The sequence below is a fragment of the Rissa tridactyla genome, chromosome 3 (assembly GCF_028500815.1).
Source record: "Rissa tridactyla isolate bRisTri1 chromosome 3, bRisTri1.patW.cur.20221130, whole genome shotgun sequence".
Lineage (NCBI taxonomy): Eukaryota > Metazoa > Chordata > Aves > Charadriiformes > Laridae > Rissa > Rissa tridactyla.
The window spans coordinates 2,497,848-2,521,577 of NC_071468.1; the positions used below are offsets into that span (position 1 = coordinate 2,497,848).

Consider the following 23,730-nt stretch of genomic DNA (forward strand, 5'->3'; position numbering starts at 1 on the left):
ATGTATATTCTTACAAACATTCTATGAAGGGTAGCTGCTATTTAAACACACAATTTCTAGATTCAACACCTCTCTCACACTACTAATTGTTTGTGGCTGATATTGCTAATGAAGTCTGTGGTCGCAGGAAAGAGTCTCCATGGATGAACCGCTTCCTCTGAGGAAAGCACTATTGGTATCTGTAAGAGTGTATGTGGTTGCCTTGATGTGGATTTCGAGGATACTGACCTCTCAAGTTCAATTTTCCAAGTTTTGCAGCATTTTAGTTCATAAGTACCAGGGCTGGTTACTAGAAAACAGAATTTTTCACGAATGAAAGACATGAAGATTCTGAATCTTTGGAAAAGGTCTTTGTGGAGCAGGGAGTGGTATTCTGTTATTTTCTCCATGCCAAAATGAAGGTCTGATAAATCACTGGCATATTATTCTTCTATCTTCAGGAAATTTAGGGAGCAGAAGAGTAATATTGAGGGAGAACTGGAGAAAATATTCTCAACGTCTGTAACTGCTGCCATAGCAGAGGCTCCTGCAGACTCAGCGTCTCCTGAACTCATCGCAACGATCGTCCTGGGCGTTCTGCTAGCCTGCACCCTCGTAGCCTCCCTGGCATATGTACTTTTTACTATAAAAAGGAAAAGGTACAAATAGTTTTATATTAACATTGCAATTTAGACTTGCAACTAATAACTTTACTTTAAATGTCACCTTGAAAAATACTTATCTGAGAAATTACTGGTATTACCGTAAGAGAATTGCCCAAGATTTGCTATAAACCAAAATGCCTGGCCTTGTGCTGTAGATATTAGACATGTTACACGTAACTGGAAGTTGGTTCCTTCTTGTGTTTGTCACACAGCAACAGCAGAAACAAATACTTTTAAAAAGAGAGAAATGCGGATAGCCGAAATTTTAACTGTTAAGGGGGGCACAAGCAGCTGTGATATACCCATATAAATCTCCTCTAATCCCATGAATACTGAAATCAAGGGCCGTTTTGCTGCTAACTTGAGTGACACGTAGATGAGGAAAATGAATACACTTCTAAGGCGGCAGTGGCTATTTACCCTGTTACCGTTAAATATGTAATCTATCAATTGTGCAGAACAATAGGAAATACTCCAAACTAATCCCCAGAATAATGCCAAAAATAAGTGTTGTGTATTAAACCTATGACACAAATACTTCATGTTCTATTTTTAAAACAACTATAAAGGCAATCTTCAAAAAGAATTAATGATTTTATTTTAATGTATTTATCATTTTCAGAAAGCATGAGCAAGAGCATTTGGTTACGAAGCAGGTTGAAATTATGGAGGATATTGATAACCCGCGTGCAACTGACGAAAATGGAAGTCTGAAAAGCTTAGAGAAACTAAAGCACACAAAGCATGTGTAAGTAGGATGCTGATATCACAAATGTATAAAAAATAGCACATCAGAAGATGAGATTCTAGTTTATTCTGGTAACACAGGATTTTGTCTCTCATTACTAGCATACAGGTTGATTTTTAAGAACCCTTACAATTATAAATTAAAAACTCTACACTTGAAAGAAGCTAATACCTTTTAATCTTGTATTGAAAATTACAAGGGCAAATTCCTACTTACTCTTTAGCAAACTGTTAAGCCTTATGCAGAAAAGACCCTTCAGGATACAAGGAGCTACTTATTGTTGCCCTGGGTAAAATCCCAGTAATTTTGAGATCAGTGCACTTGCTACTCCCAGTTTTAGAGTGGTGGAGAATTTGGTCACTTCGCTATTTGCAAGCTCAAGGTGTCAGGAGTTCTCTTAACTCTCTTTCAGGAAAACTGAAACAATAGAGTTTATCAACCTGGAAGATGCTGACAAAGACGTGCTTCAGGCCAAGGAAAGATACCTTGAGACACTAAATCGCAACAGCGAATGGGAAGAAAACGCAGGATCTGAAACAGACGCTGAACCTAGATATGTACATGTCCAGCCCATTGCCGAACTCAAAACAAAACAGGTAACTTGCTTTTCAACTGCAAAGAAGGGAGCGAAAGACATTTTATTATTTGCCATTAAAAAACCTGGAAAAATTATCCAAAAAAGTAAACTTGTGATGGAAATAATGAAAAAAAAAAATCTTAGGCGAAGTAATGAGAAGTTTCCTCCTGCTTTAGAAGGGCTCTGTGATGCAGAAATGGTGACTCTCTTCCACCTTTTACAGACTGCGTACGGTAAAGGGTTCTCACGTGCTGCTCCTAAAACTTAACAATACAGCCTTAAAAATGATTCCTTCTCTGCATGTTTCAGAGAGAGAATATATGTACAAAAGTTACCTGACTGGTGCTGCTTAGAATTTGTCCAAACTCTACCATTTGCAGCTTTCTGCCTCATCTGTGTTATGTTTTTCTTGCAGGATTGCTTTCCCGCAGATACAAATGAAGGGGGAGCTCCTTCCTTAACAGCTGGTCCCACAACAGACATCCCTGAAAAACAAATTAAAGGGGTAAAATTTTCAGAAGTGGCAGTTATTTTGGACACAGAGTCTGAAGACGATGAGCCTGACATTAATGATGATTTTTAATCAGTAAGATGAAGAAAACTTTTGGGAAAAAACACAGTGGCTCCTCATTGCACACTGCAGAATTAAACGAGCAATAAGAATATGGGAACGCTATCTGGAGATTGGTGGTACTCCTGTTTGTACTGCTAGAGATGGACAAGAAAGAAAATAAGAAACAGGCTGGTGGGGCGCCAGAAGGCTGTAACGCAGCCCCATCTTACAGTGTATTTAATTTCTAATGGCAAGACAATTAAAACCGATCCCAAACGCGCTGCCCTGTCGTTATTTCAGGCGGAGTTCCTCTCGGACATCCCTTTTCTCTTCTTTTGCACCGAACTCACCGCCGCGGTTCATTTTTGACGGGGAGCGGCTGCTGCTTTTCCACTTAGGCCGGGCCTTTCCCCCCGCCCCCCGCCACCGCGGCTGCACCGGAGGAGCCCCCGGCCCCTGCCCCAGCCCACCCGCCTTCCCCCGGCCCGCAGCGACCCCGAGGGGCCCCGGGCTGAGGTGAGGCGCGGCCGCCTTCCCCTGCCGGGCGGCGCGGCCCCGGCCTCGCCTTCCTCCTCCGACGGGAACGGGGGAGGGGAACTTTCTGGCACCTTCTGGCTGGGCCGGCGGCGGGCGGAAGCGGCGGGCGGAGGCGGGCGCTGCGCTGCGGCGGTGTCCGGGGAGGGAGCGGTGTCCGGTGGCCGGGCCATCGCCATGGCCAAGTGGGGACAGGGGGACCCGCGATGGATCGTGGAGGAGCGCGCGGACGCCACCAACGTCAACAACTGGCACTGGTGAGGGGCGGCGCGCGGCGCGGCCGTTAGCGCGGCGCGGGCTCCCTGAGGGGAAGGCGCGGGGGGGGACGCCGTGTGTGTGTGCGGGTGCAAAGGGGGACACGCTGCCCTTAACGGCCCCGCTCCCCGGCCCAGGACGGAGCGGGACGCGACCAGCTGGTCGAAGAGCAAGCTGAAGGAGGTGCTGGTGGGGCTGGTGGTGGAGGGCGAGGCCGGGCGCTGCGAGATCAGCGACCTGAAGCAGGTGGAAGGCGAGGCGTCCTGCAACAGCCGCAAAGGGAAACTCATCTTCTTCTACGAGTGGAACCTGCGCCTCAGCTGGAAAGGTACGGGGGAGGGGGTCGGAGGGGCGGCTGTGAGGGGACCGGCGCGGCGGGGGCGACGGGTCAGGCGGTGCCATGGCCGCGCTCCTGGGAGGCGTTTGCCCCCGGCTAGCGGCGGTTCCTCGGGTGCAGGCCACCGCCTGCACCTTGCTGCACCGGAGCCGCTCCGGAGAGGCTCCCCCCGGGCTTGCTGAGCCTTTCCCGGCTGCGAGGAGGCCTGTGACCTGGGAGGGGGGCAGCGTGTCCCCTCCCCCGCTTTCCCGGGGACATGTGCCTTGATAGGGCTTGCCTTCGTGGTCTTTGCAAAGCCGGCTCTGCTGATTTGCTCCGCGGGATCGGGTGTGATCACTTTGGAAAGTCAGCTCTCTCCTTTGGGTTGGAAAACCAGGAATATTTTGGCGAACCGCAGTGAATCAAAATCGTAGGGAGATTGCGGGAGACACGTGGGCCTGAATTGTCATTAACGCTTATTTTTAAATAATCTTGAAACCCTAGCTTGTCTTTTTCTTTTTTCCCCTTCACCCAATTTTTTTTTGTACCACAGACGTTTCTTAGCATTGTTTTAACAGCGTATCAGCACAGTGTTACTCATGTCGCTTTGGAAGAAGTAAATATTTTAATTGTGGTGAGAGAAGTATTGCTTACAACAGCGTGCTTGAGTTGCTTCAGTTTCCTGGTGTGCGCAAATTAACAGCTGCGTGCTTAATGCACGTTGATAGCAGGAAACAAGAGAAACTACCAAGTGTGGAAGTGCAGATGTTTCAAAGCATTTAGTGTAGTTTACATTGAGGATAATGAATTACATGAGGGAAAAAAACCTGTTTAGTGGAAATAAGGAAAACAGAAATAATTCGGGATCATTTGGGATAACGGGGGCTGTGTCCCTGCATTTTTGTTGTGCGGCATCTGCTCACAACCTCGGCTCGTGGAGGTTCATCCTCCACTGTGCTTGTCCCGTGACAGCTCTTTATTTGCAGACCGACCCGATAACTTCTCTTTTGGTAACACCAAGGAATTCTTTCCACTTATTAGATGCCTAAAACTTGATGGCAAATTGTGGATTATCTCGTGCATGGGAGTAAGAACCAGGAAGAGCTGATAAAAAAGCACCCGCATGGGCAATTGTACGTCAGTATTGTAATGGCAAATGACAGGTTGTTCCTCTACAAAATACCGTACTTATTTCTCAGGCCTCAGTTGTTACTATAGGAGGTGGGCGTACCAAGGGCCATACTTAATTTTCCCCTCTTAATCCCTGTGCCCCAAAACAGGACTGTAGTCTCTGGATCAGGGTTTCAGGTGATGCTGTGGCCTGCTCCAGTGGGCTGTCTGCGCTTTGCACTTCTTTTCCTGGTACCCTTTCCAGTACAGTTCTTCATGACTTGTGTTTTTCCTGGTTTGGCTGACAGGGACTTTAACGTTTATTCCGATGTGGAGACCAGTGCACCTATTTGAACAGATTTGGAATGGAGGTTTGCTCCCATAATAATAGGGGACCTAAAGAAGTACTGTTATTTATTGGTTTCGGTTCACGTTGATAGCTACCTATGTGTTAAATGTTACAAGTGTCTTGTAAACTAAGAACATACTTACAATTGTGATCTAAATGTTAACAGAGAGGAAGGCAAACATTATTCTCTGTTGTGCAGTTTATATCAGTACAGTTTAAATAATTGTAATCAGCTTTTTGATATTTTGGGGTTTGTTTTTTTTTCCAAGATAAGCTAAAATAATCTAAGTTTTAAATACTGGTTAGTTCGGGTTTGTTGATCTTTTGTTTTATTTCAGTGTGTAAGGCATAGAAGTAGGCAGATACAGTATTTTGTTTGTATTTCTGTACAAATTCTTTCTAAATGCCTTTTCCTCTGCTAGGTCTTCATGCTTTTCAGTGTTTAACTGTAGACAACTCTAATTTGCATTAGGTATTCGCATTTGCTCAGTTCAGTGTTGCACTGGGTGGATAATGTCTTTGAGAACTTAGTTTTAAAGAAGTTTGCTACTACATAGTGAAATTCTAAAAGAGCTGGGGCTGAACTGCTAAAAACACCGATTGCTGGGATTATTTCTTTCTACAAGTCTTCTAGGATAACTAGTAATTCAAGCTATGGTTAAAATCTGGATACATAATAGGATGATACAAATACTGAAATTTGCAGCCGTTTGAAAAGTCCGATGTTGGAAAAACATTGCCCTTAGCTATTTAGATTACAGAGCAACAAGGTGAGGAACTAAGGGTACTTGCTGGCACTAAAATTGAGCAAAGTGGCTGTTCTCTCTATTGTTTGTTTGTAATGAGGATTTCAATGCATTATTCTACCTTGTGATGGAAGCTTTATGAAAACATGTATGTCCTTTTAAAATGTAGGTATTTCAGTAATGGGTTTATAAGTAGGTCTTTCTGAGACATGTGCTTTATTAATTTTCTAAAATACTGTATTTTCAGGAAACAAAAAAATATTTTTAGGTCTGTTACTGGAGTCCCATGGGATTCAAGCAAATACTTTGGTTGTTTGTAGGTAATAGTTTTTCTTACATTACAGTGATACTAAAAATGCAAAGCTGTGCCAGTGTTCTGCCTAGGTACTGTTGACCGGCCAGCTCTGTTTGTTAACTGACTGGACTTTGCTGTCCAGCACAGACACCATCTCCATTTATCCCTTGGGCACGCAATTTTTTTGAGGGGGAATATATCTGTTTGCTGTTCTTACGAATTTAAATTTGTTGTCTGGCCTCGGTTATTTGGGAATCTTTATTTTAAGAATTGTTAATAAAATTAGCTGAATGGATAGAAGTCAGGTTTGTGTTTTGCTCCTAAAAACTTCTTCCTGCATGCTTGCACTTCCTTTTTGGGTAGAATCACTGAAAGTACGATTTGCTTTACTATCTGCAAAGACAACGGTGCGTGGTTTTGCCTGTACTAGTCCTGGAGCTGGAAGAAAGCAGTAAAGAGAAAATTGAGATGGCTGCATGTGACTTGTTTTGGGCCCAGAAGTGTTTTAGCCATACAACCAACTATTCACATGGCTTCCTCCAGCCTTCCTACAGCTACCAAATTCTGCTGGGAGACTTTGAGAAGCCCGAGAGAGGTCTTTTAGCCTATTTTAGCCTTTCCTTGTGTGGACATGGTTGCCTATTTTTGGATTAACTGGTTTTGCATATTGCACTATGCCTCATTGACGTGGGTCCTGATGAGGAAGGGATCTTTGCGCCATACTCCACTTTGTGTCACTAACTGTCATTCGCTCTTTTTCTTGCTCAGAAAGGTCTGAGCATTTGCTTGTGTTACTGTGCTGTGATCTTCAGCGGTAGCACCTTAGGTTATATCTGTGCACAGTGGCCCCCTGGAGCCTGGTGCTCGTTTCAGGGTAGTAATTAAAAACAACAAAAGGAGAGTGATGTTAAGATGCAGCTGGATCTAGCTAGCTCCTTTGAAGGTGAGAGAATCCTAAGAAATATTTTATCTGCCTTCATAATTCCTTGTCTGCATTCATGCTTAACGCTGGGTGGTTGTGTGTTAGAGTTTTGCTGATTAAGCCTGTTGTTGGGTAGTATATATTTTGACAAGTAAGGTGATACAAGAGTATGAAGGTAACTGGATTTGGGGCAGAACTGCATGTTTCCACCATTGCTCGCTAAAGAGATTTTTGACATGATCTAAGTAGTGAATAAATGTAAATAACAACCCTTTTGCAAAGCAAGGGGGGAGAGTCTTCAGTGGAAAGAAAGAAAGTGTCAGGCTGTAAGTGAAATCTTTTCACAGTAAGGTCTGAGGTAAAGAAGTACGGCGCAGGGTTCGTATCCCAGAACGTGTTTGTAGAGCTGTGTAGGCAAGTGATGGCGGGCCTTTGTCCTGAAAGATGCAGAAAAGGAGCATAATTTCTGTTCTTGCAAAGTCTTTCTGACATGTACAGTGATTACTGGCAGGTCACGGTAAAGCTACGAAGAGTAGGAACAATTGTTCTAAAAAAATTTGCAAGTGAAGTTTTGTATTTTAAAAAAATTCCAATTGTATACCTGTCCATTATACATACATACATTTTATGGTGACATGGCTGTATGTTGGGAGCTTTTCAGATATTCAGGAAGGAATAGCTAGCGTTCTAGGGAGCTTCTGAATAAAGGGCAGACAAATTTTGGGGAAGAGGAGGTTATTTTTCCCTCATTCTGTGTTTTCCAAATCCTGTGTTGGCAGCAGTTAAGTTGTTCTAAGCGGAGAGCATTAGGACAGGCAAGGGTAGAAGGTGAGGGCAGTGGCAGGACAGTAGGGCAAACTGCTGTGAGATGTACCCATGTGCATGTGCGTATCCTGATGCATCTCTGCCGGAAAATATGGTGCGGAGAACAGTTTACCATGAAAGTACTGTGCCACGTTTCAGACTTTCAGTTGCTGTTTAGTTCCTTTAAATGAGAATCTAGGCGACTTGCCTCAATAACACTTTTGTACGACTAATTTCCGAGATAAAACTCTTGCTGTGGGGGAAATAGTTTTTAATAATGCATTTAAGAATTCGTTATGTTAATACAGGTACAGTGAAAGAGTCTGGTGAGAAACATAAGGGATCTGTTGAAATTCCTAACCTGTCAGAAGAAAATGAGGTAGATGATACAGAGGTAGGTGTGAAATACTGATATGGCTATATAGGTTCAGAATTCTTAAATAAAGTGTTAATCAACATATAGGCATCATATTTTGATTTATCCTCTGATTTAGTGGGATAATTACACTTGGGTAGTTTATTTCATGTTTTTGGTTTTTTATACTTGGAATAACGACTTGTCCCTGTTCTCAAATTTACCTACTAGGAATGTGCACGATTTTCTTTGCTAATTATTGTTTGTGACAATATACTAACTACAAATTTGAGAAGACTTCTGCTTGTTTTAGTCTTTAAAAAACCTAACTACCTCCCCTCCCACGCCCCAACCCCCTGAGAACTTAAGGAATGTCCTTGTTGGTTGTGTAGCAGTTGATACTGTGGCTTCCACAGATTCCTCAAGCTCTGCTGGGTAGTAGGCAACTCTATTTATACTTGATGAACTTGACTAAGCTACTGTGGAGATGAGATACTACATTTAAGTCAAAACCCAAGAGGACTTATTTTTAGCAAAGGTAGGATAAACTGAGAAAATAATGAACTTGAAATTGCAGCTGTCCTCTGAAAATAGTAAACAAAGCCAAAATATTTCCCTTTGTTGCCAGAACCCAAAAGGCTCATGTTTAGATGCGTCTGAGATCTTGTAATTTTTCTGTTTCTAGATAAACGTTAGCAAAAAGAAGGGGGAAGGCGATGTTCTGAAGGACCTTATGAGAACTGAAGGAACCACAAAAGTCAGAGAGGCCCTGAGAGATTACCTGAAAGCACTTAAAACAGGTAAGTGAAATCAGTATGTTAGGTACGTTCTTACGCAGCCTTCTCTCTGGAATAGATTGGTAATGTTTTGATAGGTCCTTCGGTTTGTATTGGTTTTATTTTAATGGTCACCAGCTGAGATGAAACAAGTTAGTCCTACCAGTCCAAACCTTTCTTGCCATCAAACATGGCAGTGTCCAGAGGTTTCTGTAGCAACCCAGGCTCTGTTGTGTTACGTGTACTGGCCACAGAGACTAGTGTGAAGCCTTGACTGGTTGGCTAGCAAAACAGTGCCCAGCCCTCTGCTTGTTGGTTCTCTGCTGAACTGCTCAGGCATTTGTGGAGATGGTGCTTTCCTTAATGGGTAGATGTTATTAATTTTGGGTCAGGTAACTTTGAAAAGCCTGTGTTTTTAAGGGAAATTGCCTTTTAGGCTCTGTTGCTAAGAAAAACATGGGTTAAGGTGGGGAAAGTGGATTGGAGTTGTATTATTCCATTCTGTGCTTGCATTCTCCAGTTTTGCCCATTCTCAACAGTTTTGGCCAGCAATCTTCATTACCTAGCTGAATGTCAGTGTGGTTGTACAGCTCAATTTCATACTGAAAAGTGCTTTTCTTTATTACAGAGTTTACCTTGGGAATGATCCTGCCAACAAAAACTACTGTTGGTCAGGAGCCGGCCACAGAGCGAAAACCAAGTGGGAACACTCTGCAAGTATGCTGGCTTTAAGTGTTGTAGTCATTTAATATTACCATAAATGTAGTCCCTGTAGATTTGGCTATGATAACAATTGCATATTCCTGTGATTACCTGCAAAAGTGAAGTAGATTCTATAATTAACATCTATTCACCACACAGTATGTTTAAGAATGCACAGGTAACAACAATCCTGCTATTCCAGTACTTCTAAATGTTAGATCTTGCACTCATTCATGTGAACATTGTTTGCTTTACAGGATTCTGTTTCAGCACAGTCTGTGGATATAATTGGTGTAAAAATTCCAACAGTGAAGATACTTATGAGAGAAATATTCAACTCTCCAGCAGATGAACTTTACAGCATCTTCACAACTAAGGAAGTAAGTGATCTTTTCAGTAGGCGCTATAACTTAATATATATAATAATGTAATTTTAACTTAATGCAGATGCTGTTATAGCTGAATAGTTGTGTAGTAATTAATGTCACATGTCACATACACAATATTATGTGTAGTAATAAATGTGTCACATACAGATAATACTCCTTACATACATTAAATGGAGAGATGTGAGTGTCCAGAAACTGAAGACTTCATGAGCTCCCTTTTTGTCTGACTTCATGAAGTATTTGTAATTGCCATCATTCGCTCCTCAAGTTTTGCTGAATAGCTTTACCTTTTAAGCAACTGAAGAATTTTGGGTGGTGAAAATGCCAAAGGATTGATGGAGGTACTTGTCCTTCAGGAGCCTGAAGTGCTCAGTAATGGCACTATTGTTATCCACAGCTTCCAGGTTAATTAGATTAACTATTGGATGTCATGATGCTGTTGCTTATAGGGCACAAACTAATTTGGGGTTTGTGTCCTTCAAAAGAGCCTGGTCTGGTATCAGACACCTTTAAATTAGAATCCCAAGAATATCAATGGGAAACAATAACGGCTCTCAGCAGTTCCCCTGCACCTCATTTCCAAATCTAGTAACAGCCAGTGTGCGTGTGCGCGCGCCTGCCTGTCCCCTCTCGCAGACGGCTACAGTCTGGTCTTTGGAAAAATGGAAAGCCTGATTAGTGCTTAAAGACTCTTAGGTATCATTTCTTCAGCAAACCTCCCTTGTCTCATAATACGGTGCATTATGTATTAGAACAGATTTGGAGTGAACGGACTTGTGCTGTATATGTATTTTTTTTTTGCTAGTTGGTACAGAAGTTTTCTAAATGTCCTGCTGTGATCGAAGCTGAGAAAGGAGGCAAACTTCTGATGTTTGATGGGTGCGTCAGCGGTGAATATGCAGAATTGGTAAGAAGCTCCTACTTCGCACTTTAAAAATGGGGTGGTGGTGTCAGCTTCTTTAGCTAAAAAGTAGCATAAGTTTCTGACATTTCAGCTTCTCTAATGCATATTCAGTTCCTCTATTTTGAAGCCAAAAAATTGCTATTAAGTTGTGTGATTTTTCTTCACTACCAAAAGAGCAGGCACTGACTACACTTAATGACCTGCAGTGGGGGAGAAAATGCTCAGCACTGTTCTTTTTTGCTAGGAGGAGTGAGAAAGCAAGTTTATCTCCAAAATTCCTATCGATTCTTCTTGTAACTGGAGAAATGAGCTCTGTTCTGTTCAGGGCAAACGTGACATTCTCCCCAGCTGAAGGCTTTTGCAAATAGAAGGGAAAAATTCATAATTAGAGCTCAGCTCCATTTTTGAAACCGCTGAAAAACCATTTTCACAATTGCTGAGGTTAGACTTGGTATCTTAATGTCCATCCAGGTGACGGGCAGTAAGTATCACTGACAATTGGACAGTTTTTAAAAAAGCAAAGCCTTGGAAAATTGGATTCTTAGTTCAACCTAATAAAACTTGTTGTTGGTTCCATAAAGGGCTCCAGCCGGAACCATACACGCTGCAGAACTGCATTATGGAAGCTGAGAGAAATCAGTTACAGTCATCAACCTTTGCAGTTGTCCTTATCTAAGGAACTATTTCGATGAAACAGCCAAAATATAAACTTAATGGCTTAGTGAAAGCACTAAACCCAATTTAGACTGACTTAATGCATATGCTAATGCTGAAGTAAGCAGTACCCCCCCTTCTCAGGCGAGCTGGTGGCAGGCTGTAGATCATTTTTACGCGGTACTGCCTGACTTGTACATTAAAGCAGGCTGGATTGCTCACAGAACATCATGGGCATATACTCTGTCACGCTTGGGAGATTCCACAGGTGAAAACATGACTTTTCTGCCCATTTCAAGGTCTGCAATAAAACCATTGGCTTATATTTAGTAACTAATCAGCCTGACCTTTTCCTGTAGAGAAAACAAAACAGAGGAATGTAGCAAGCAGAAGAGCTTGATGAAAACAGTTTATTGAAAAAAACCCAAACAACAACCCCCAATCTTTGTATCGTTTACATGCACGTGTCTCCTTAGTTTTCAGGGGAGAATTAGCACGGAGTAGTCATAATGAGAATTATCTCCAATGCTAATGGGGAGAACCTTCTTATGTTCTCACAGGTCCCAAGCCAGAGAATTGTCCTGAAGTGGAGGTGTAGAAGCTGGCCTGACGGTGAGTCTTTTTGAGGGCTCTAATAGAGGCTACACCGTGCAGGGAAAAGGGACAGACGTGCCAGTTGATAGCCTTGCTGACAGCAAGCTTGCTTAGTCTGCTGCCTTTGGAGAACAGCCTGACGTCCACAGCAATTGTCATCTGTGAAAAGAGGCTTCGCTCAGGCTCAGGCAAAAGCAGATACAAAATTAGCAACAACAAATGTAATCCTTTAAAAAACACTTTATTGAAACGTCTTTATTTTCTTCCTTCAGAACATTACGCAACAGTTGCTTTGAATTTCAAGGATATGGCTGCGCAAACAGAACTGCAGTTAGAGTGCAAAGGAGTTCCTGTCTCTAACGAGGATAGTACAAGACAATGTTGGAAGAAGCAGTATTTTGAAGAAATACGTACTTTACTGCAGCAAGCCAAAGACAACATGGAATGACAACAGCACTGTAGTTTTGTTAGGGCATTACTTTTTATACTTTGTTAACATTTGTTTTTTAAAAAAAAAGTAATTTATTTGTGGGAAGAATAAAGACCCACTTATATGATACTGTATATAATTTAAGCATTATTTATGGATTTTTAGTGAGTGAGGTGGCGAGTAAGTCGGACTACGTAAACAGCTTTACTTGGGGAAACTGATCTCTGTTCTGCCTGCCTCCAACTTCACTTCAGAGAGTAACAGCGGTTCGGCTGCAGTGAAGTGCTGCCACGGTAGGTAGGTAAGCTCCATGAACCAACAGGGAGCACCTGCAGTTCTGTAATACTCAGTATAGTGAGTGGCAAAATTAAATCCCTTTAGGCGATGGGGTGCCCATCACAGGTGACCTGAAAGGGATTATAAAACTGCTGATACACTAGATCTTTCAAGAAATGGGGGGGATGTAGTTTACAGCCTCTTTAAATACTTAACATTGCTTTAACTGCAGACTGGATTTGTTTCTAACTCCGTAGACAGTTTTAGGGAAACATAATTAACACCACTATGTAATTTGGGTTGGTGTGACGGTTACCGCTGTTAAATCTGCATGCACTGGACTCCCTTACTTGACCTCAGTGTGAAATTTATTTTGGAAGAAACAAGCAGTAATGCTGCTTTCCTTTTGCACTTCTGTAAACCTTCCACTTAAATTATTTATGGCCCTCTGCAATTCTGTAGCTCAAGTTGAAGTGAGCAACTGTTAGAGAAATTTGACAGGAGAGCAGCTGGGATATTGAAAGTCAAGAATTGTTACTCTTAATTAAACCACATTGAGGTTAGCAATGATAATTTAATTCTCAAACGCTTTATAAAAAGTGTATGAATTAAGTACGCAATTTGAAACAAATTAACCAAAAAAGGGCAAGCTGCCTTTGGAAGCTGTGGTTGACTCAATAAAATATGTGATTTTACATGCAGTTTATTTTCTCCATTAAGTGATACTGCCAAACTAAATGAATCTGTATACAAGTTGAGTCCTGCATATTTTATTGTTACAGGACACCAACACATGGCAACCTTCCCACACACCAGCGTACATCATGCAGAAGATAACGAAGTGCTGCTCTCTTCTACAGGCGAGGCTTTCCCTGGGGAGTTTGGGGTCAGGTCTCTTACCCGCTGTGAGCTTAGGTGAGGTTTGTTGTAGTGACAAGACCAGAGGCCTGGCCGCGACAGGCTGGTTACCAAGCGTCACACTGCTTGTGGTTTAGGTGTCCAGTCAGAGGGTGGAGAACAGCCTCTTGACAAACGTCATGTTTTAGCATCTTTCTTTTTCCGAATGCTCAGAATTTAAGTTACCCTTTTTTCGGTAAATACTCAAGAACAATGAGTCTAACACTTTGAATACAAAAATGATTTAAAGTATTGGTTGACGAAGGGGCAACCTTTAAATAAAAAGAGAAAATCTAGGTTTAAGACAGATGAGGCGAAGCAGTTTTATGTGTACGTGACCCAAGCGACAGTTTAGTATCTGAGAGTAGGCTGTTACATCCAGTTACACATTCTTTTCAAACGGTGTATCCTACAGCCCTAGCACTCCTCTGGGAAGTATGTATCACCAGTTTTCCCTCCCGACTAAACACCCTCTGGCTTAGAGTCCCAAGTACCCACTACTTGTATGTTTTGCTAGTCTGAATTTTTGTGTCTCCTTCCCCTAGCAGGAGCAATCAGCCGGACCAACTGCCCATCATCAGTGTTTAAAAAAAAAAGTGACTTACTTGTGTTTCCAGTGTCCGACCACTCAGTGCCAGGTGTGGGATGGTGCAAACCCCCAGAACACTCTGCAGGGAGGTCCAAGCCTGTGCGAGGCGGAACAGCCCCAGCCAGCCCTCATTTCCTCCTGAAGGAGAGGGCAGGAACTGCAGGTGACGTGTCATCTTTAGTTGTCGTCTTGTCCCGTCGTGCCTGCACAGCTGTAAGTTTGGTAATACGGACAAGCTTTCCGTACTTAAAAACATGAAGTACCTACCTTTCCTTCCTGCCAGCCTAGCGCAGGAAACGGGCAGTCGGCTTGCGCACACGTGAAGGGCCCCCGATTGACTGTCCCTGCAGGCCAAAAAAAGGACAGGTTTTTATTCTTGCTTCACCAGCATTCCTGCGCTTTTCCCATCTTCACTGTGTGTGCTGGAACACAGCTGCCAGTAGCATATTGCCGATCTGAAACTTCAGTGTCTGCACACAGTTGTTTTGGATTCCAGAAAAAATCAGAAAGAAGTTCATTTTACTTTGAGCAGGTAGCCAGCAGGAGGATTTCCAAAGAACGTTAAACTACTCGTTATCCTCAGTCCTTGAGCTAGATGGAGCAGAGTTAGGAATTACATACCGTTTAGTCACAGTATGATGATAACAATATGATAGTACCATACATAAACCATACGGTATCACATATCATGGAACGATAGTATCAGACGTGTAGTTTGTTTTCTGAGTAAGTCTCTGTTCTTCCTTATGTCAAACTTTTCTCAATGTAACAAAAGGGCAAACAGCAGCAGTGGAGATGTGTGCACAGAGTTTGAAATAGCCTCGCATTTACTGGAATTGATGTGTTTTAAGAAGAGAGTAATGAGCACAGAAGACATCCCAGGGAGGGCGAGCAGCATGAAAGAAGAGACAGTTTTGTCTGTGATGTAGCGCGTTCATAACATAGTAAGATTCTGGACAACAAGCTGGTCTCTGAGACAGCCAAAAGGAAAAATAATTGAATTTGTAAGATTATAGCCAAAAATCAGCCCAGAGGGTGGCTGTTAAGGGGAAAGTATTTTAGAAGCTTAATTCTGAAGGGGTTAAATGGGAGGTGGGACTTCCAGGAGGAAATACGCAGCAGTTAAATGGGAAGTGGGATGGCGGAAGAGAATAAAAGCTTTAAGGGACTGAGGAAGCCAGTTAAATAAAGGCGGGGGTTTCAGAGACAGGGATAAAAAAAAGCATCCTTGAAGGCAAAGAAATACAAACTAGAAAATGGATTAAAAGTAAAAGAAGGAGAATACTGCGGAAGAAATGACTTGCAGAACATGCAAGATGTGAGGGACACAGGAAGATATAAGAAAAAAACGGGGCAGACAAGGATACAGAAGAGATGACAAGTTTGTGCAGGTACTGCTTGCTTTTGTTTAAAAAACTGAATACTGGGAAATAATTCCCAGTAAGAATTACAGGAAATTGGAAGGTAACGTAAGGGAAGAGCAGTAACAATAACGATAATTCTGGTAATCTTGACACAACTTTTGAGCAAAAGAACAGAACAGCTAGTATTAAATTCGTTCAGTTTAGAACCACAGGATAATCGTTAAAGCAAAGCAAGATAGTTTTTAATACCTGGTCAACTTTGATGTAGCTTTTTGCAGAGGTTGCTTCTCTATGCGCTGCCTCTCTTGCTACATAAAGGCGCTTTGCTTCCAGAGCCACCAAACCCGAGCGTACCGCACCGCTGAGACCCAACCTGAAACGCTCACTTCTTCGGGAATGGGAAACGGTTATCAAATAAATGGGCTTCTAGTGTGATTCTAGATATTTGTCAGAAAACTATGGACAGTAAAATACAAAATAACCACTACTAGCATGTGTAAGTGACATATACAGGCCTGTAGGGGAAAACACCCTAAAAATAACTTGGAGGACCTAGTCCTTAGTCAGTGACCAGCTGAACACAGAGGGGCTAAAGTTCACCTGGGAAAACAGATGGGGAAGAAGGGTGTATCATTTGTAAAATTGTTATTAAATACCGTTTATACTTAGTATTTGCTTCTAAAAGGGGTTTCAAAATAATGAGAGAAAAAACATCACAAAAGACAGAATCCTACACTTTAGTAGCAGAATTATGGTGCGATCTCATCCCGCGTGAGAAGCTAAAGCCAAAGTCCAACAGCTGAAAGGGGAAGTCAGACAACGTACCAACAATCAGATGTGCATTTTAACTAGGAGTAATTCATTAACTGCGACTACTCACCCAAGGGTTACAATGGCTGCTTCCTCTCCTGAAGGTCTTTAGATGGACGGGGAGAACCTTCCTCAAGACATCTCCACCCAACCCCAAAGGAGCAGGCTCCGTAGAAGACTCGATAGATGAATTCTGATTCATTATGGAGAAGTTTTGACCAGCAGCTGTTGATGATTTCTCTGACGTGACAGTCTATGGGGAAGTTGATCAGAACAGGTAATACAATTACTCCTAAAGAGAGTGAAAACATAACTACTTCATGTCTGAATAATAAGCACTTACCAGCATCGATATAGTGTAAATGCAGCAATAAAAGTGCTAAGGAAGGGGTATAGAAAGTCTAAACTTTAAAGACGGAAATTATTAATTACAGAAGGTTAAAAAAAATGAGAGTAGATTCAGAGTAAGAGTTGTCACAAAAGCATCGCGTAATAGAACTGTGAAGCAAATGATGCTGAACTACATTAAATGGCAGAATGAAGGAAGTAGGAAGAAAAAAAGCCAAGACAGAAGTGTTATGAAGACAATAGAAAAACAAATGAGCTAAGCGACTGGAAAATGAAGCTGAAAATGGAGTTTAATTAGATATTAAAACCACTACCATTGACAATCCGCAAGATCACATGGGAAATGGCTACTGCTCAGAAATACCAGGAGGAACGGGACAGGGGAAGGTGACAAAGTCACTCCAGCATTTCCGGGGGCCGGGGGGAGTGCAGGGAGAGGGGAAACGGGGCGTCAGGCTGCAGAGGGCGCAGGAGAAAACACCCCTGAACACAGGATAAAAGGAGGGGAATGAAGAGTTCCGCTGGCTTCTGACATCGCCTCAGGTACAAAGTGAAAAAAATTGTAAACAACCACCCGTCCCTCACAACCGCGTGACTGAACATTTGCGCACAGTAAACCAGAAAAGGAGCAAACTTTACATCAATTCGATACATTTGATCATCACCTCGCTCTGCACCGGTTTTGCTTTTGGAGTTGTCTTTGATGAGAAATCCAAAGAGTGAAGCAACATATTATAAACAAATGAAAAGTCATCACAATCAGTTTAATGAAGTGCACAGAATAGCAATTGATCATGTCAATAAAAATAAAACAATTAATTTTACATCAAGTGTGCTTTATTTCCTCCACAGGTATTCTGTTAAATAAAGCACCATATATATACTGCCAGGCCACAGCTAAAGAGGATTCTTTACAGAATCAAATTTCTTGTGGTTGTTTAGTATACAAGTAAACTTAATTTTGATAATAAGAACCACAGCGATCTGAGGCAATCTGCCTCTATTATAAGGTACAAAACTGGCACAGAGGACACCATATTATACACAGTAAAAATGCCATAAGTTTAAATTACATCGTACAGGGCAAGGAGGCCCTGTTCTCCCAGACAGCCATATTAAATGAAAGCCACTACAGTGAACTCTTAATTACATAAAACATATCCATTATCTGATTGCCCTTTAAGAAAGTGTACGGTAGATGCAAAGAAAAAATAGAATAAAAAAAAATAAAATCTGGAGTTCTGCCTGACCAAGAATTAAGCATATAAATCTATCTTGCCATTCAAGCAGAGAGCACTGGACAAACTGAAGCACGAAACAGAAATAAGCAAAACTTATACAAACAGCGTTTTTGGGGGGGAGAAAAAAAAAAAAAAAAGACTTAAAAGCAGACATGCTCCATCTAATGTCAAGAAGCAGCTTGGTTTCCTTTTCCAGATATCCTTGTGACCACATGAATCGTGGACTCAATGGTCCTACACAAGATGTCTAAAATGTCCTGCTGCTGCATGTGACTAAAAAGTCCTCTGGAATGGCCACAACTGATTGATAAACTACTTTCAGGGTCCTGGGGTGGTAAGGCTTGGCCATCGCAGCTCCTCAAGTCTGCGAGGTCAGATAAAACTGCTGAAATCGACGTGGAAGGAAACTCCGAGTCCTCCTCGGCTCCAATGGAATCCTTGGAAGTCTGCAGGTCTTTAAATTCTTTGCATTCTTCAAATTTACCGTTTCCCGACTGCTCTTCCGTGTGCTGCGACCGCGTGGCTAACATGAGGTCTTCTGAAAATGAAGATGGGACTTCCATTCTGTACTCTTTGACAGAACTGTTCTCAGGGGAAGGAGGATCTTGCTCGGTGCCCGGATCAATGATGGAAGAGTCCCGTGTCTCGTTATCTGAAGTGCTTGTTGGGGTCAACGCCTCCCGGGGCTCAGTTTTTATGTCACTGATACAGCTATCTACAGTGTGCTCCTCGTCACTGCTCACCCGCCTTCGCTTCACAGGAGTAGCTCCTTCATCGTCTGTAAGGAAAAGGAAAACTCGCTTAGGGAAAGCGCGTTGTTTTCAGGCCCCATATCCAACTAATAAGCCTTTCTTTTCATATTTTTATCCTTTTCCATAGTAAACATGGTGCTTTAATAAATGCTTTTTCCTTACAGAAAGGAAAGGTGTCCCTGCCCAGGGCAGAGGGGGTGGAACTAGATGATCTTTAAGGTCCCTTCCAACCCAAACCATTCTAGGATTCTATGAAAATCCATGTTAGCTCCATAATAAAATATTATTTCCTGTGTAGTGTTGGGGATTGGAGCCAAGAAATGGCCCACGCTGCAGCACAAGAAAACAACGCATTATGTTGATTTTGTAAAAGTTTGTAAAACCTTAGAATTGTTAGAGCGACACTGTTATAGAAGGCAAACCTTTAGTTTTTCTTTCTTTGGCTTCTTGCTCTTGTAGTGAGTTCCTCTGTTGTTGACAAGCTCTACATTTGTTTAAAAGTTCTTGTAAGGTTGGAATCAGGGCTGAATTGAGCTGTTTGGGAGTGTGCACTGAAAGCAGCAAGGCAAGTGCTCGGAGGTCCTAAAAAACCAGAAGTAAACAAACTTAACCAGCCTTATTTCAAACTGGCATTTGCTTGGCCCCGCACACAGAGAGCGCCGTGCAATGAGCAGAGGCTTCAACACGTTCTGAACACCCAAAAAGATCAAATTCTAACTACACTTACACTACCGAAATTTCCCGCTGCCTACTAACACGCTGACCGTACCGGGGCCTGTCCTAAGCAGATGACAGCACCGTGCTGCTCACCGCAAGACAGAATCTTTAGCCAGCTTACAACATTTCTACAATTAACTCTACTGCACTTTGCGTTAATTGCTGTCCACAGCCTGCTGCCCTCCTCCCAGTCGCACGCTCCCCGCCCTCAGCCTGGGAGGCCCGAGTGTGCACTCACCCCGTTTAAAGTAGAGCTCGCTTTGGAAATTTCGACTCTCTGGTTGCTGAAGTCAGACTCTAGGCTTTGATACTGATTTATTAGATTTGTGATTAGCGTATTGATTAAGTTGGCACAGTTTGCTTCAGAAAACACCTGCCCTTGGACCTGTGAAAAGAACATTTTATTTTTTCTTAAACCACAAAAAACTGGAACTGAAAACAGGATCCTAAACTGAAGTAGCATTTGTGACAGCATTCCCCGAAATAGAAATTATCACTAAAAGACCACCTACCTTGAGAAGAAAATGGGTCAAAAAGGTGTATACGATGTTGTTGTTCAGAAAGGTCCTTTCATCCATCAGAATACATTTTATATATTCTGCAAAAACTGGATCTTCACAGAGGAGCTTTACGCAGTTCTTTGACATTGGGGACTGGTGGGAGAGAGAGAACACTGCAAAATCCTCACCGGACGCACGGCACCTTGGCTGGCGCCATCCAGCCAGGCCCCATGGCCGTCTTAATTCCTTCAGATAAAAGTATTTCTATTGCGTATCGATAAATTGTAAAAATTAATTATTATCAATTATTATTTTGCATTTTCCTTTTATGAATTTTATACCATAGGAATAAGTAATTTTTGTAAGAGTAATAAGTAATTTTTGGACACGGCCCAGACTGCCACCCTGGCAGTGTGACGCTGTGCAGGACCTGGGGCCTGCTGGGCTCTAATACAATTTGCTAGATTTTTATACTTGATTTAGCAGGTTCTATCAGATGACAGGCCACATAAGCAGCGGTATTTTCTATTCAAAATACTAGTACTTTGAATGATTAAACGATACCCACTAGTTACAATTTATGGGTTAAATCCATTGGATTTTGCCTGTATTTCCGTTCCGTTAGTTCTCAAACCCACTGACTCTTACCTGAGTCTGACAAAGCTCCGTCCAAAGTTTGGGGAATAACGCGAGATGAAGCGGTAAACCTTCGTACGCAACTAGGACACCTGAAATTTTATGAGAAAATAAGTTACTGTGTGACAATTCTGTTGGAGATACTCACTTCCTGATAAAAGTACCGTATCATTTTATAAAAAGGCCACATTCTAAGGATTTTTTATAATCAGAAAGACCTCTCGTCTGTCAAGTTTTTACAGTGTATTTAATCCGTACACGCATCCCTTCAGCACTTCTGTGAAATATAAAAAAACAAAAGAGCTGGCTTTCGTTCTGGGCTTGGAAGTAGGTTACTTTATTCCTGTCTTCCATTTTCAACTGGTCAGCTACAGCACTTCAGGGTTTTAACTATATTTTCTTTAAAAACCAGTGTTTAATTTTTAAAGGGTAATGTTCATTATTAACCCAGGCACCATTGTTACCTACTCCATGACAGAGTTAAGGGACACGCTGAACGAGAGCAAACGATGCGCGTTCCCATCCCATATACACCTTATAATTAACACAACCCACAGTAACTACTAATAATGCTCGAGTTACAATGGAAGAGCGCGACGAACAATGAGCAACCGGGTGATTCAGGGGATCAAAAGAACAACCCACTACCGTCACTCTCTGGATAAAATTAATTTGGTGTAGTTGTATCTGTCTAGAAGTGGTATTTAATGAGAACCAGCCAGCTTCTACAGGCAGAGGAAACAAGACAACAAACAGGTATTTTCAGAAGGTGGCTCATTCTGCTTAAGACATTTAAGATATTTCTCTTGGAAAGAGTCTGTGGCTCTCCACTGCCTACAGAGGAAAATCTGGCTGTACGTCTGATTTTTAGACGACTGAAGTGAGTCGGCTGCCCCGGCTGCGTGTGTGGGTAATAACGACCTGGGCGACCCTGAGGTCTGGGCATCTGCACCTCCCACGCCGGGTAACTCGGCCTCTCCTGGGGTCCGCGGTGAAAGACAAAATTAAAAAACTTAACTCCACAAATGTGCTTTGGAGCAGCACGTGGACTTAACGGGGCAATTCCAGGCGGGATGCTCTCCTGCAGAGAACCAGCCAAATGGCTGGAGTAGCTGGACAGATAAAGCCACAAACGCCTTCTTTCAGACCCCGATAAAATAGGTTTACATTGTGACCGGAAGAAACCCTAACAGGGGCGGTATCTACTGGCAGAGCTGAAACAAGCATCAGGTACAAAAGTACATCACTGAATGGTGATAAACTTCATTAAATGTTGAGATGGTTCCCAAAACTAGGGAGTAAAGTAAAGCCGGGCTGGTAAAAGCACAGCACTTTACATGTGCAAGGAGACTGAGTTCTCGCTGGACGGGCCTGAAGCATGACAGTCATGTAGGTATGACTGCGCTGCGTTACACACATCATGCGGTTTTGTGGATAAAAACAATGTCCGGACAATTAATGCAGCAAGTTCCACAAGCTCTGCTTTTTCTTAAAAATTTTGAATATAAACTTAGCGGAGAAACACTCGCAGTTATCACAGGAAAAAAAAATAAACCCTTAGGCTGTTTAACCTTCATACTTACTCATTTTAACTAAAGTTTCAGTAAACTTTTCACAGTTGATTGCAACGCGACATAGTAGATGGATGAACTGATGATAAGAAAAGAAGTAGTCTAGCAGCATACGATCGTAAACATCATCTTTGCCCTGAAGATTTAAGAGAGCTTCATTTAAACTACATAAGCCACTGGAGAGCAACCAGATCTCCTAAGCACCCAGCTTACTCTTACTGCATTCCTCGCCCAAAAGCGTTTCATCAAATACTACGTGATGGGAAAGGTGATGGGAATTTCCAGGTCTGACCCAGGCCACTGCGTCTCCTCACCCAGCCCTCGGTGCGGTGGGACGGGAGGAGGGATGGAAAGGCCATTCCCACACCAGTAAAAACCTTTATTGTAGGATTCTGAATCAACAGACTGAGAAGACACAAAGCTGCGCGGATACCACATCTTGAAGATGACAAGAAAAGAACGCAGTGATTTTAAATCACATGCAGATACCTAAATACACTACTGCTTTTAAAAATCGTAATTGGTCGGTTACGATCTGTAGAAGTCAGAATTTTTTCAAGACTGAGCCTCACAAGCTTTCAAAGCAGTATTTTGCAGGAATGTCTCAAACTAAGTGATAAATATACGCCAAGGCTTTGATGTGCCAATATTTTAATATATTTTGGATGTATAGGCTTAAAACGGCATCAGCTTCTGTAGAGCAGAGAGCCAGAAGGAAATCTCAAAAACTCAAGCAAACAAATGCAATCTTATACAAAAAAGAATGAAAAACAAGCATGCAAAACCACTGGGAAATGTAACTGTGGATGTGGTTTTAGAGGCTTAAAAATCTCCTGCTTTGTAATATATACGAATTCATTATAGAGTGTAAAATACTGTGTCATATAGTACGACGACTTTTTAAGTTCACATATTTACGTTATTTAGTGTCACATCCATTACCTCTGGATACACGATGGAAATAAACCACTACAGAAACCTTCTGGTTCTACATGTTGTTTTTTTTAAAAAAAACCCCAACTTTGGTTCTACGGTAAATTTGACGGCGCACAAATCTACAAAGCATCATTTTGAAAGCTTTAAAAAAGAAGGGTTACTTACCCTACAGTAACCGTGCTTCTTCGAAATGTGTTGCCCACACAGATTCCCATCTACGTGCACATAGGCCCCGTGTGCGGGAGATTGGATTCTTTCTGAATAGCAGTGTCCACTGGGGCTGTGCCTGCACCCAGTGTGTCCTTGCGACCACTGTACCTGAGGGCATAAGGGGTATGGCGGCTTCAACCACCACTCAATTCCTTCACCCGTAAGAATCCCCTAGGACAGGACTCGGAGTTAGCACGGGAGGGGGACCACAGAATCTGTGTGGACA

At 42.4% G+C, this 23,730-nt stretch overlaps 3 protein-coding genes across 27 annotated transcripts in view; 2 read left to right on the top strand and 1 right to left on the bottom strand.

The window, feature by feature from the left end:
* The window catches only part of LOC128906766 (protocadherin Fat 4-like), a 42,695-nt gene extending 39,806 nt beyond the window's left edge, over window positions 1-2,889 (top strand). The window contains exons 39-42 of the mRNA XM_054194616.1: window positions 441-638; window positions 1,267-1,392; window positions 1,805-1,988; window positions 2,385-2,889. Of these exons, the coding sequence (XP_054050591.1) occupies window positions 441-638; window positions 1,267-1,392; window positions 1,805-1,988; window positions 2,385-2,552 (676 nt within the window). The 3' untranslated portion in view covers window positions 2,553-2,889. The remainder of the gene's footprint in view (window positions 1-440; window positions 639-1,266; window positions 1,393-1,804; window positions 1,989-2,384) is intronic.
* A 266-nt stretch (window positions 2,890-3,155) lies between these two features.
* Window positions 3,156-17,621, top strand: LOC128906664 (activator of 90 kDa heat shock protein ATPase homolog 2-like). 9 transcript variants are annotated; one of them, XR_008465277.1, is made up of 11 exons: window positions 3,156-3,313; window positions 3,449-3,639; window positions 8,162-8,247; window positions 8,894-9,008; window positions 9,613-9,701; window positions 9,944-10,066; window positions 10,881-10,982; window positions 12,194-12,245; window positions 12,500-12,954; window positions 13,716-15,810; window positions 16,698-17,621. XR_008465277.1 is itself a non-coding variant. In XM_054194316.1 (9 exons), exons 1-9 carry the CDS (start codon window positions 3,234-3,236, stop codon window positions 12,673-12,675), a joined length of 1,014 nt encoding a protein of 337 aa, XP_054050291.1. In that variant the 5' UTR covers window positions 3,156-3,233; the 3' UTR covers window positions 12,676-13,696. The 9 variants fall into 9 exon arrangements, 1 of the variants encoding a protein (XP_054050291.1); XR_008465279.1 differs by having other exon boundaries at window positions 13,716-14,632; XR_008465280.1 differs by having other exon boundaries at window positions 13,716-14,582.
* Window positions 17,622-17,756: 135 nt separating this feature from the next.
* Window positions 17,757-23,730, bottom strand: part of USP34 (ubiquitin specific peptidase 34) — a 134,587-nt gene continuing 128,613 nt past the window's right edge. For 12 of the 17 annotated variants that reach the window (XM_054194309.1, XM_054194297.1, XM_054194296.1 and 9 more), the window contains 7 exons: window positions 23,460-23,612; window positions 22,371-22,494; window positions 20,800-20,879; window positions 20,164-20,304; window positions 19,890-20,036; window positions 19,357-19,516; window positions 17,757-18,960 (listed from right to left, as the gene is read on the bottom strand). In XM_054194309.1, the coding sequence (XP_054050284.1) occupies window positions 18,350-18,960; window positions 19,357-19,516; window positions 19,890-20,036; window positions 20,164-20,304; window positions 20,800-20,879; window positions 22,371-22,494; window positions 23,460-23,612 (1,416 nt within the window). In that variant the 3' untranslated portion in view covers window positions 17,757-18,349. The remainder of the gene's footprint in view (window positions 18,961-19,356; window positions 19,517-19,889; window positions 20,037-20,163; window positions 20,305-20,799; window positions 20,880-22,370; window positions 22,495-23,459; window positions 23,613-23,730) is intronic. The other 5 variants (XM_054194306.1, XM_054194305.1, XM_054194304.1 and 2 more) reach the window with 1 other exon arrangement.

Coding starts and splice junctions, on each gene's coding strand:
- LOC128906664 (XM_054194316.1), top strand. CDS start 3,234: ATGGCCAAGTGGGGACAGGGGGACCCGCGATGGATCGTGGAGGAGCGC. Junction 9,702..9,943: donor CAAGTGGGAACACTCTGCAA/GTATGCTGGCTT, acceptor TTTGCTTTACAG/GATTCTGTTTCAGCACAGTC. Junction 12,246..12,499: donor GTGTAGAAGCTGGCCTGACG/GTGAGTCTTTTT, acceptor TTCTTCCTTCAG/AACATTACGCAACAGTTGCT.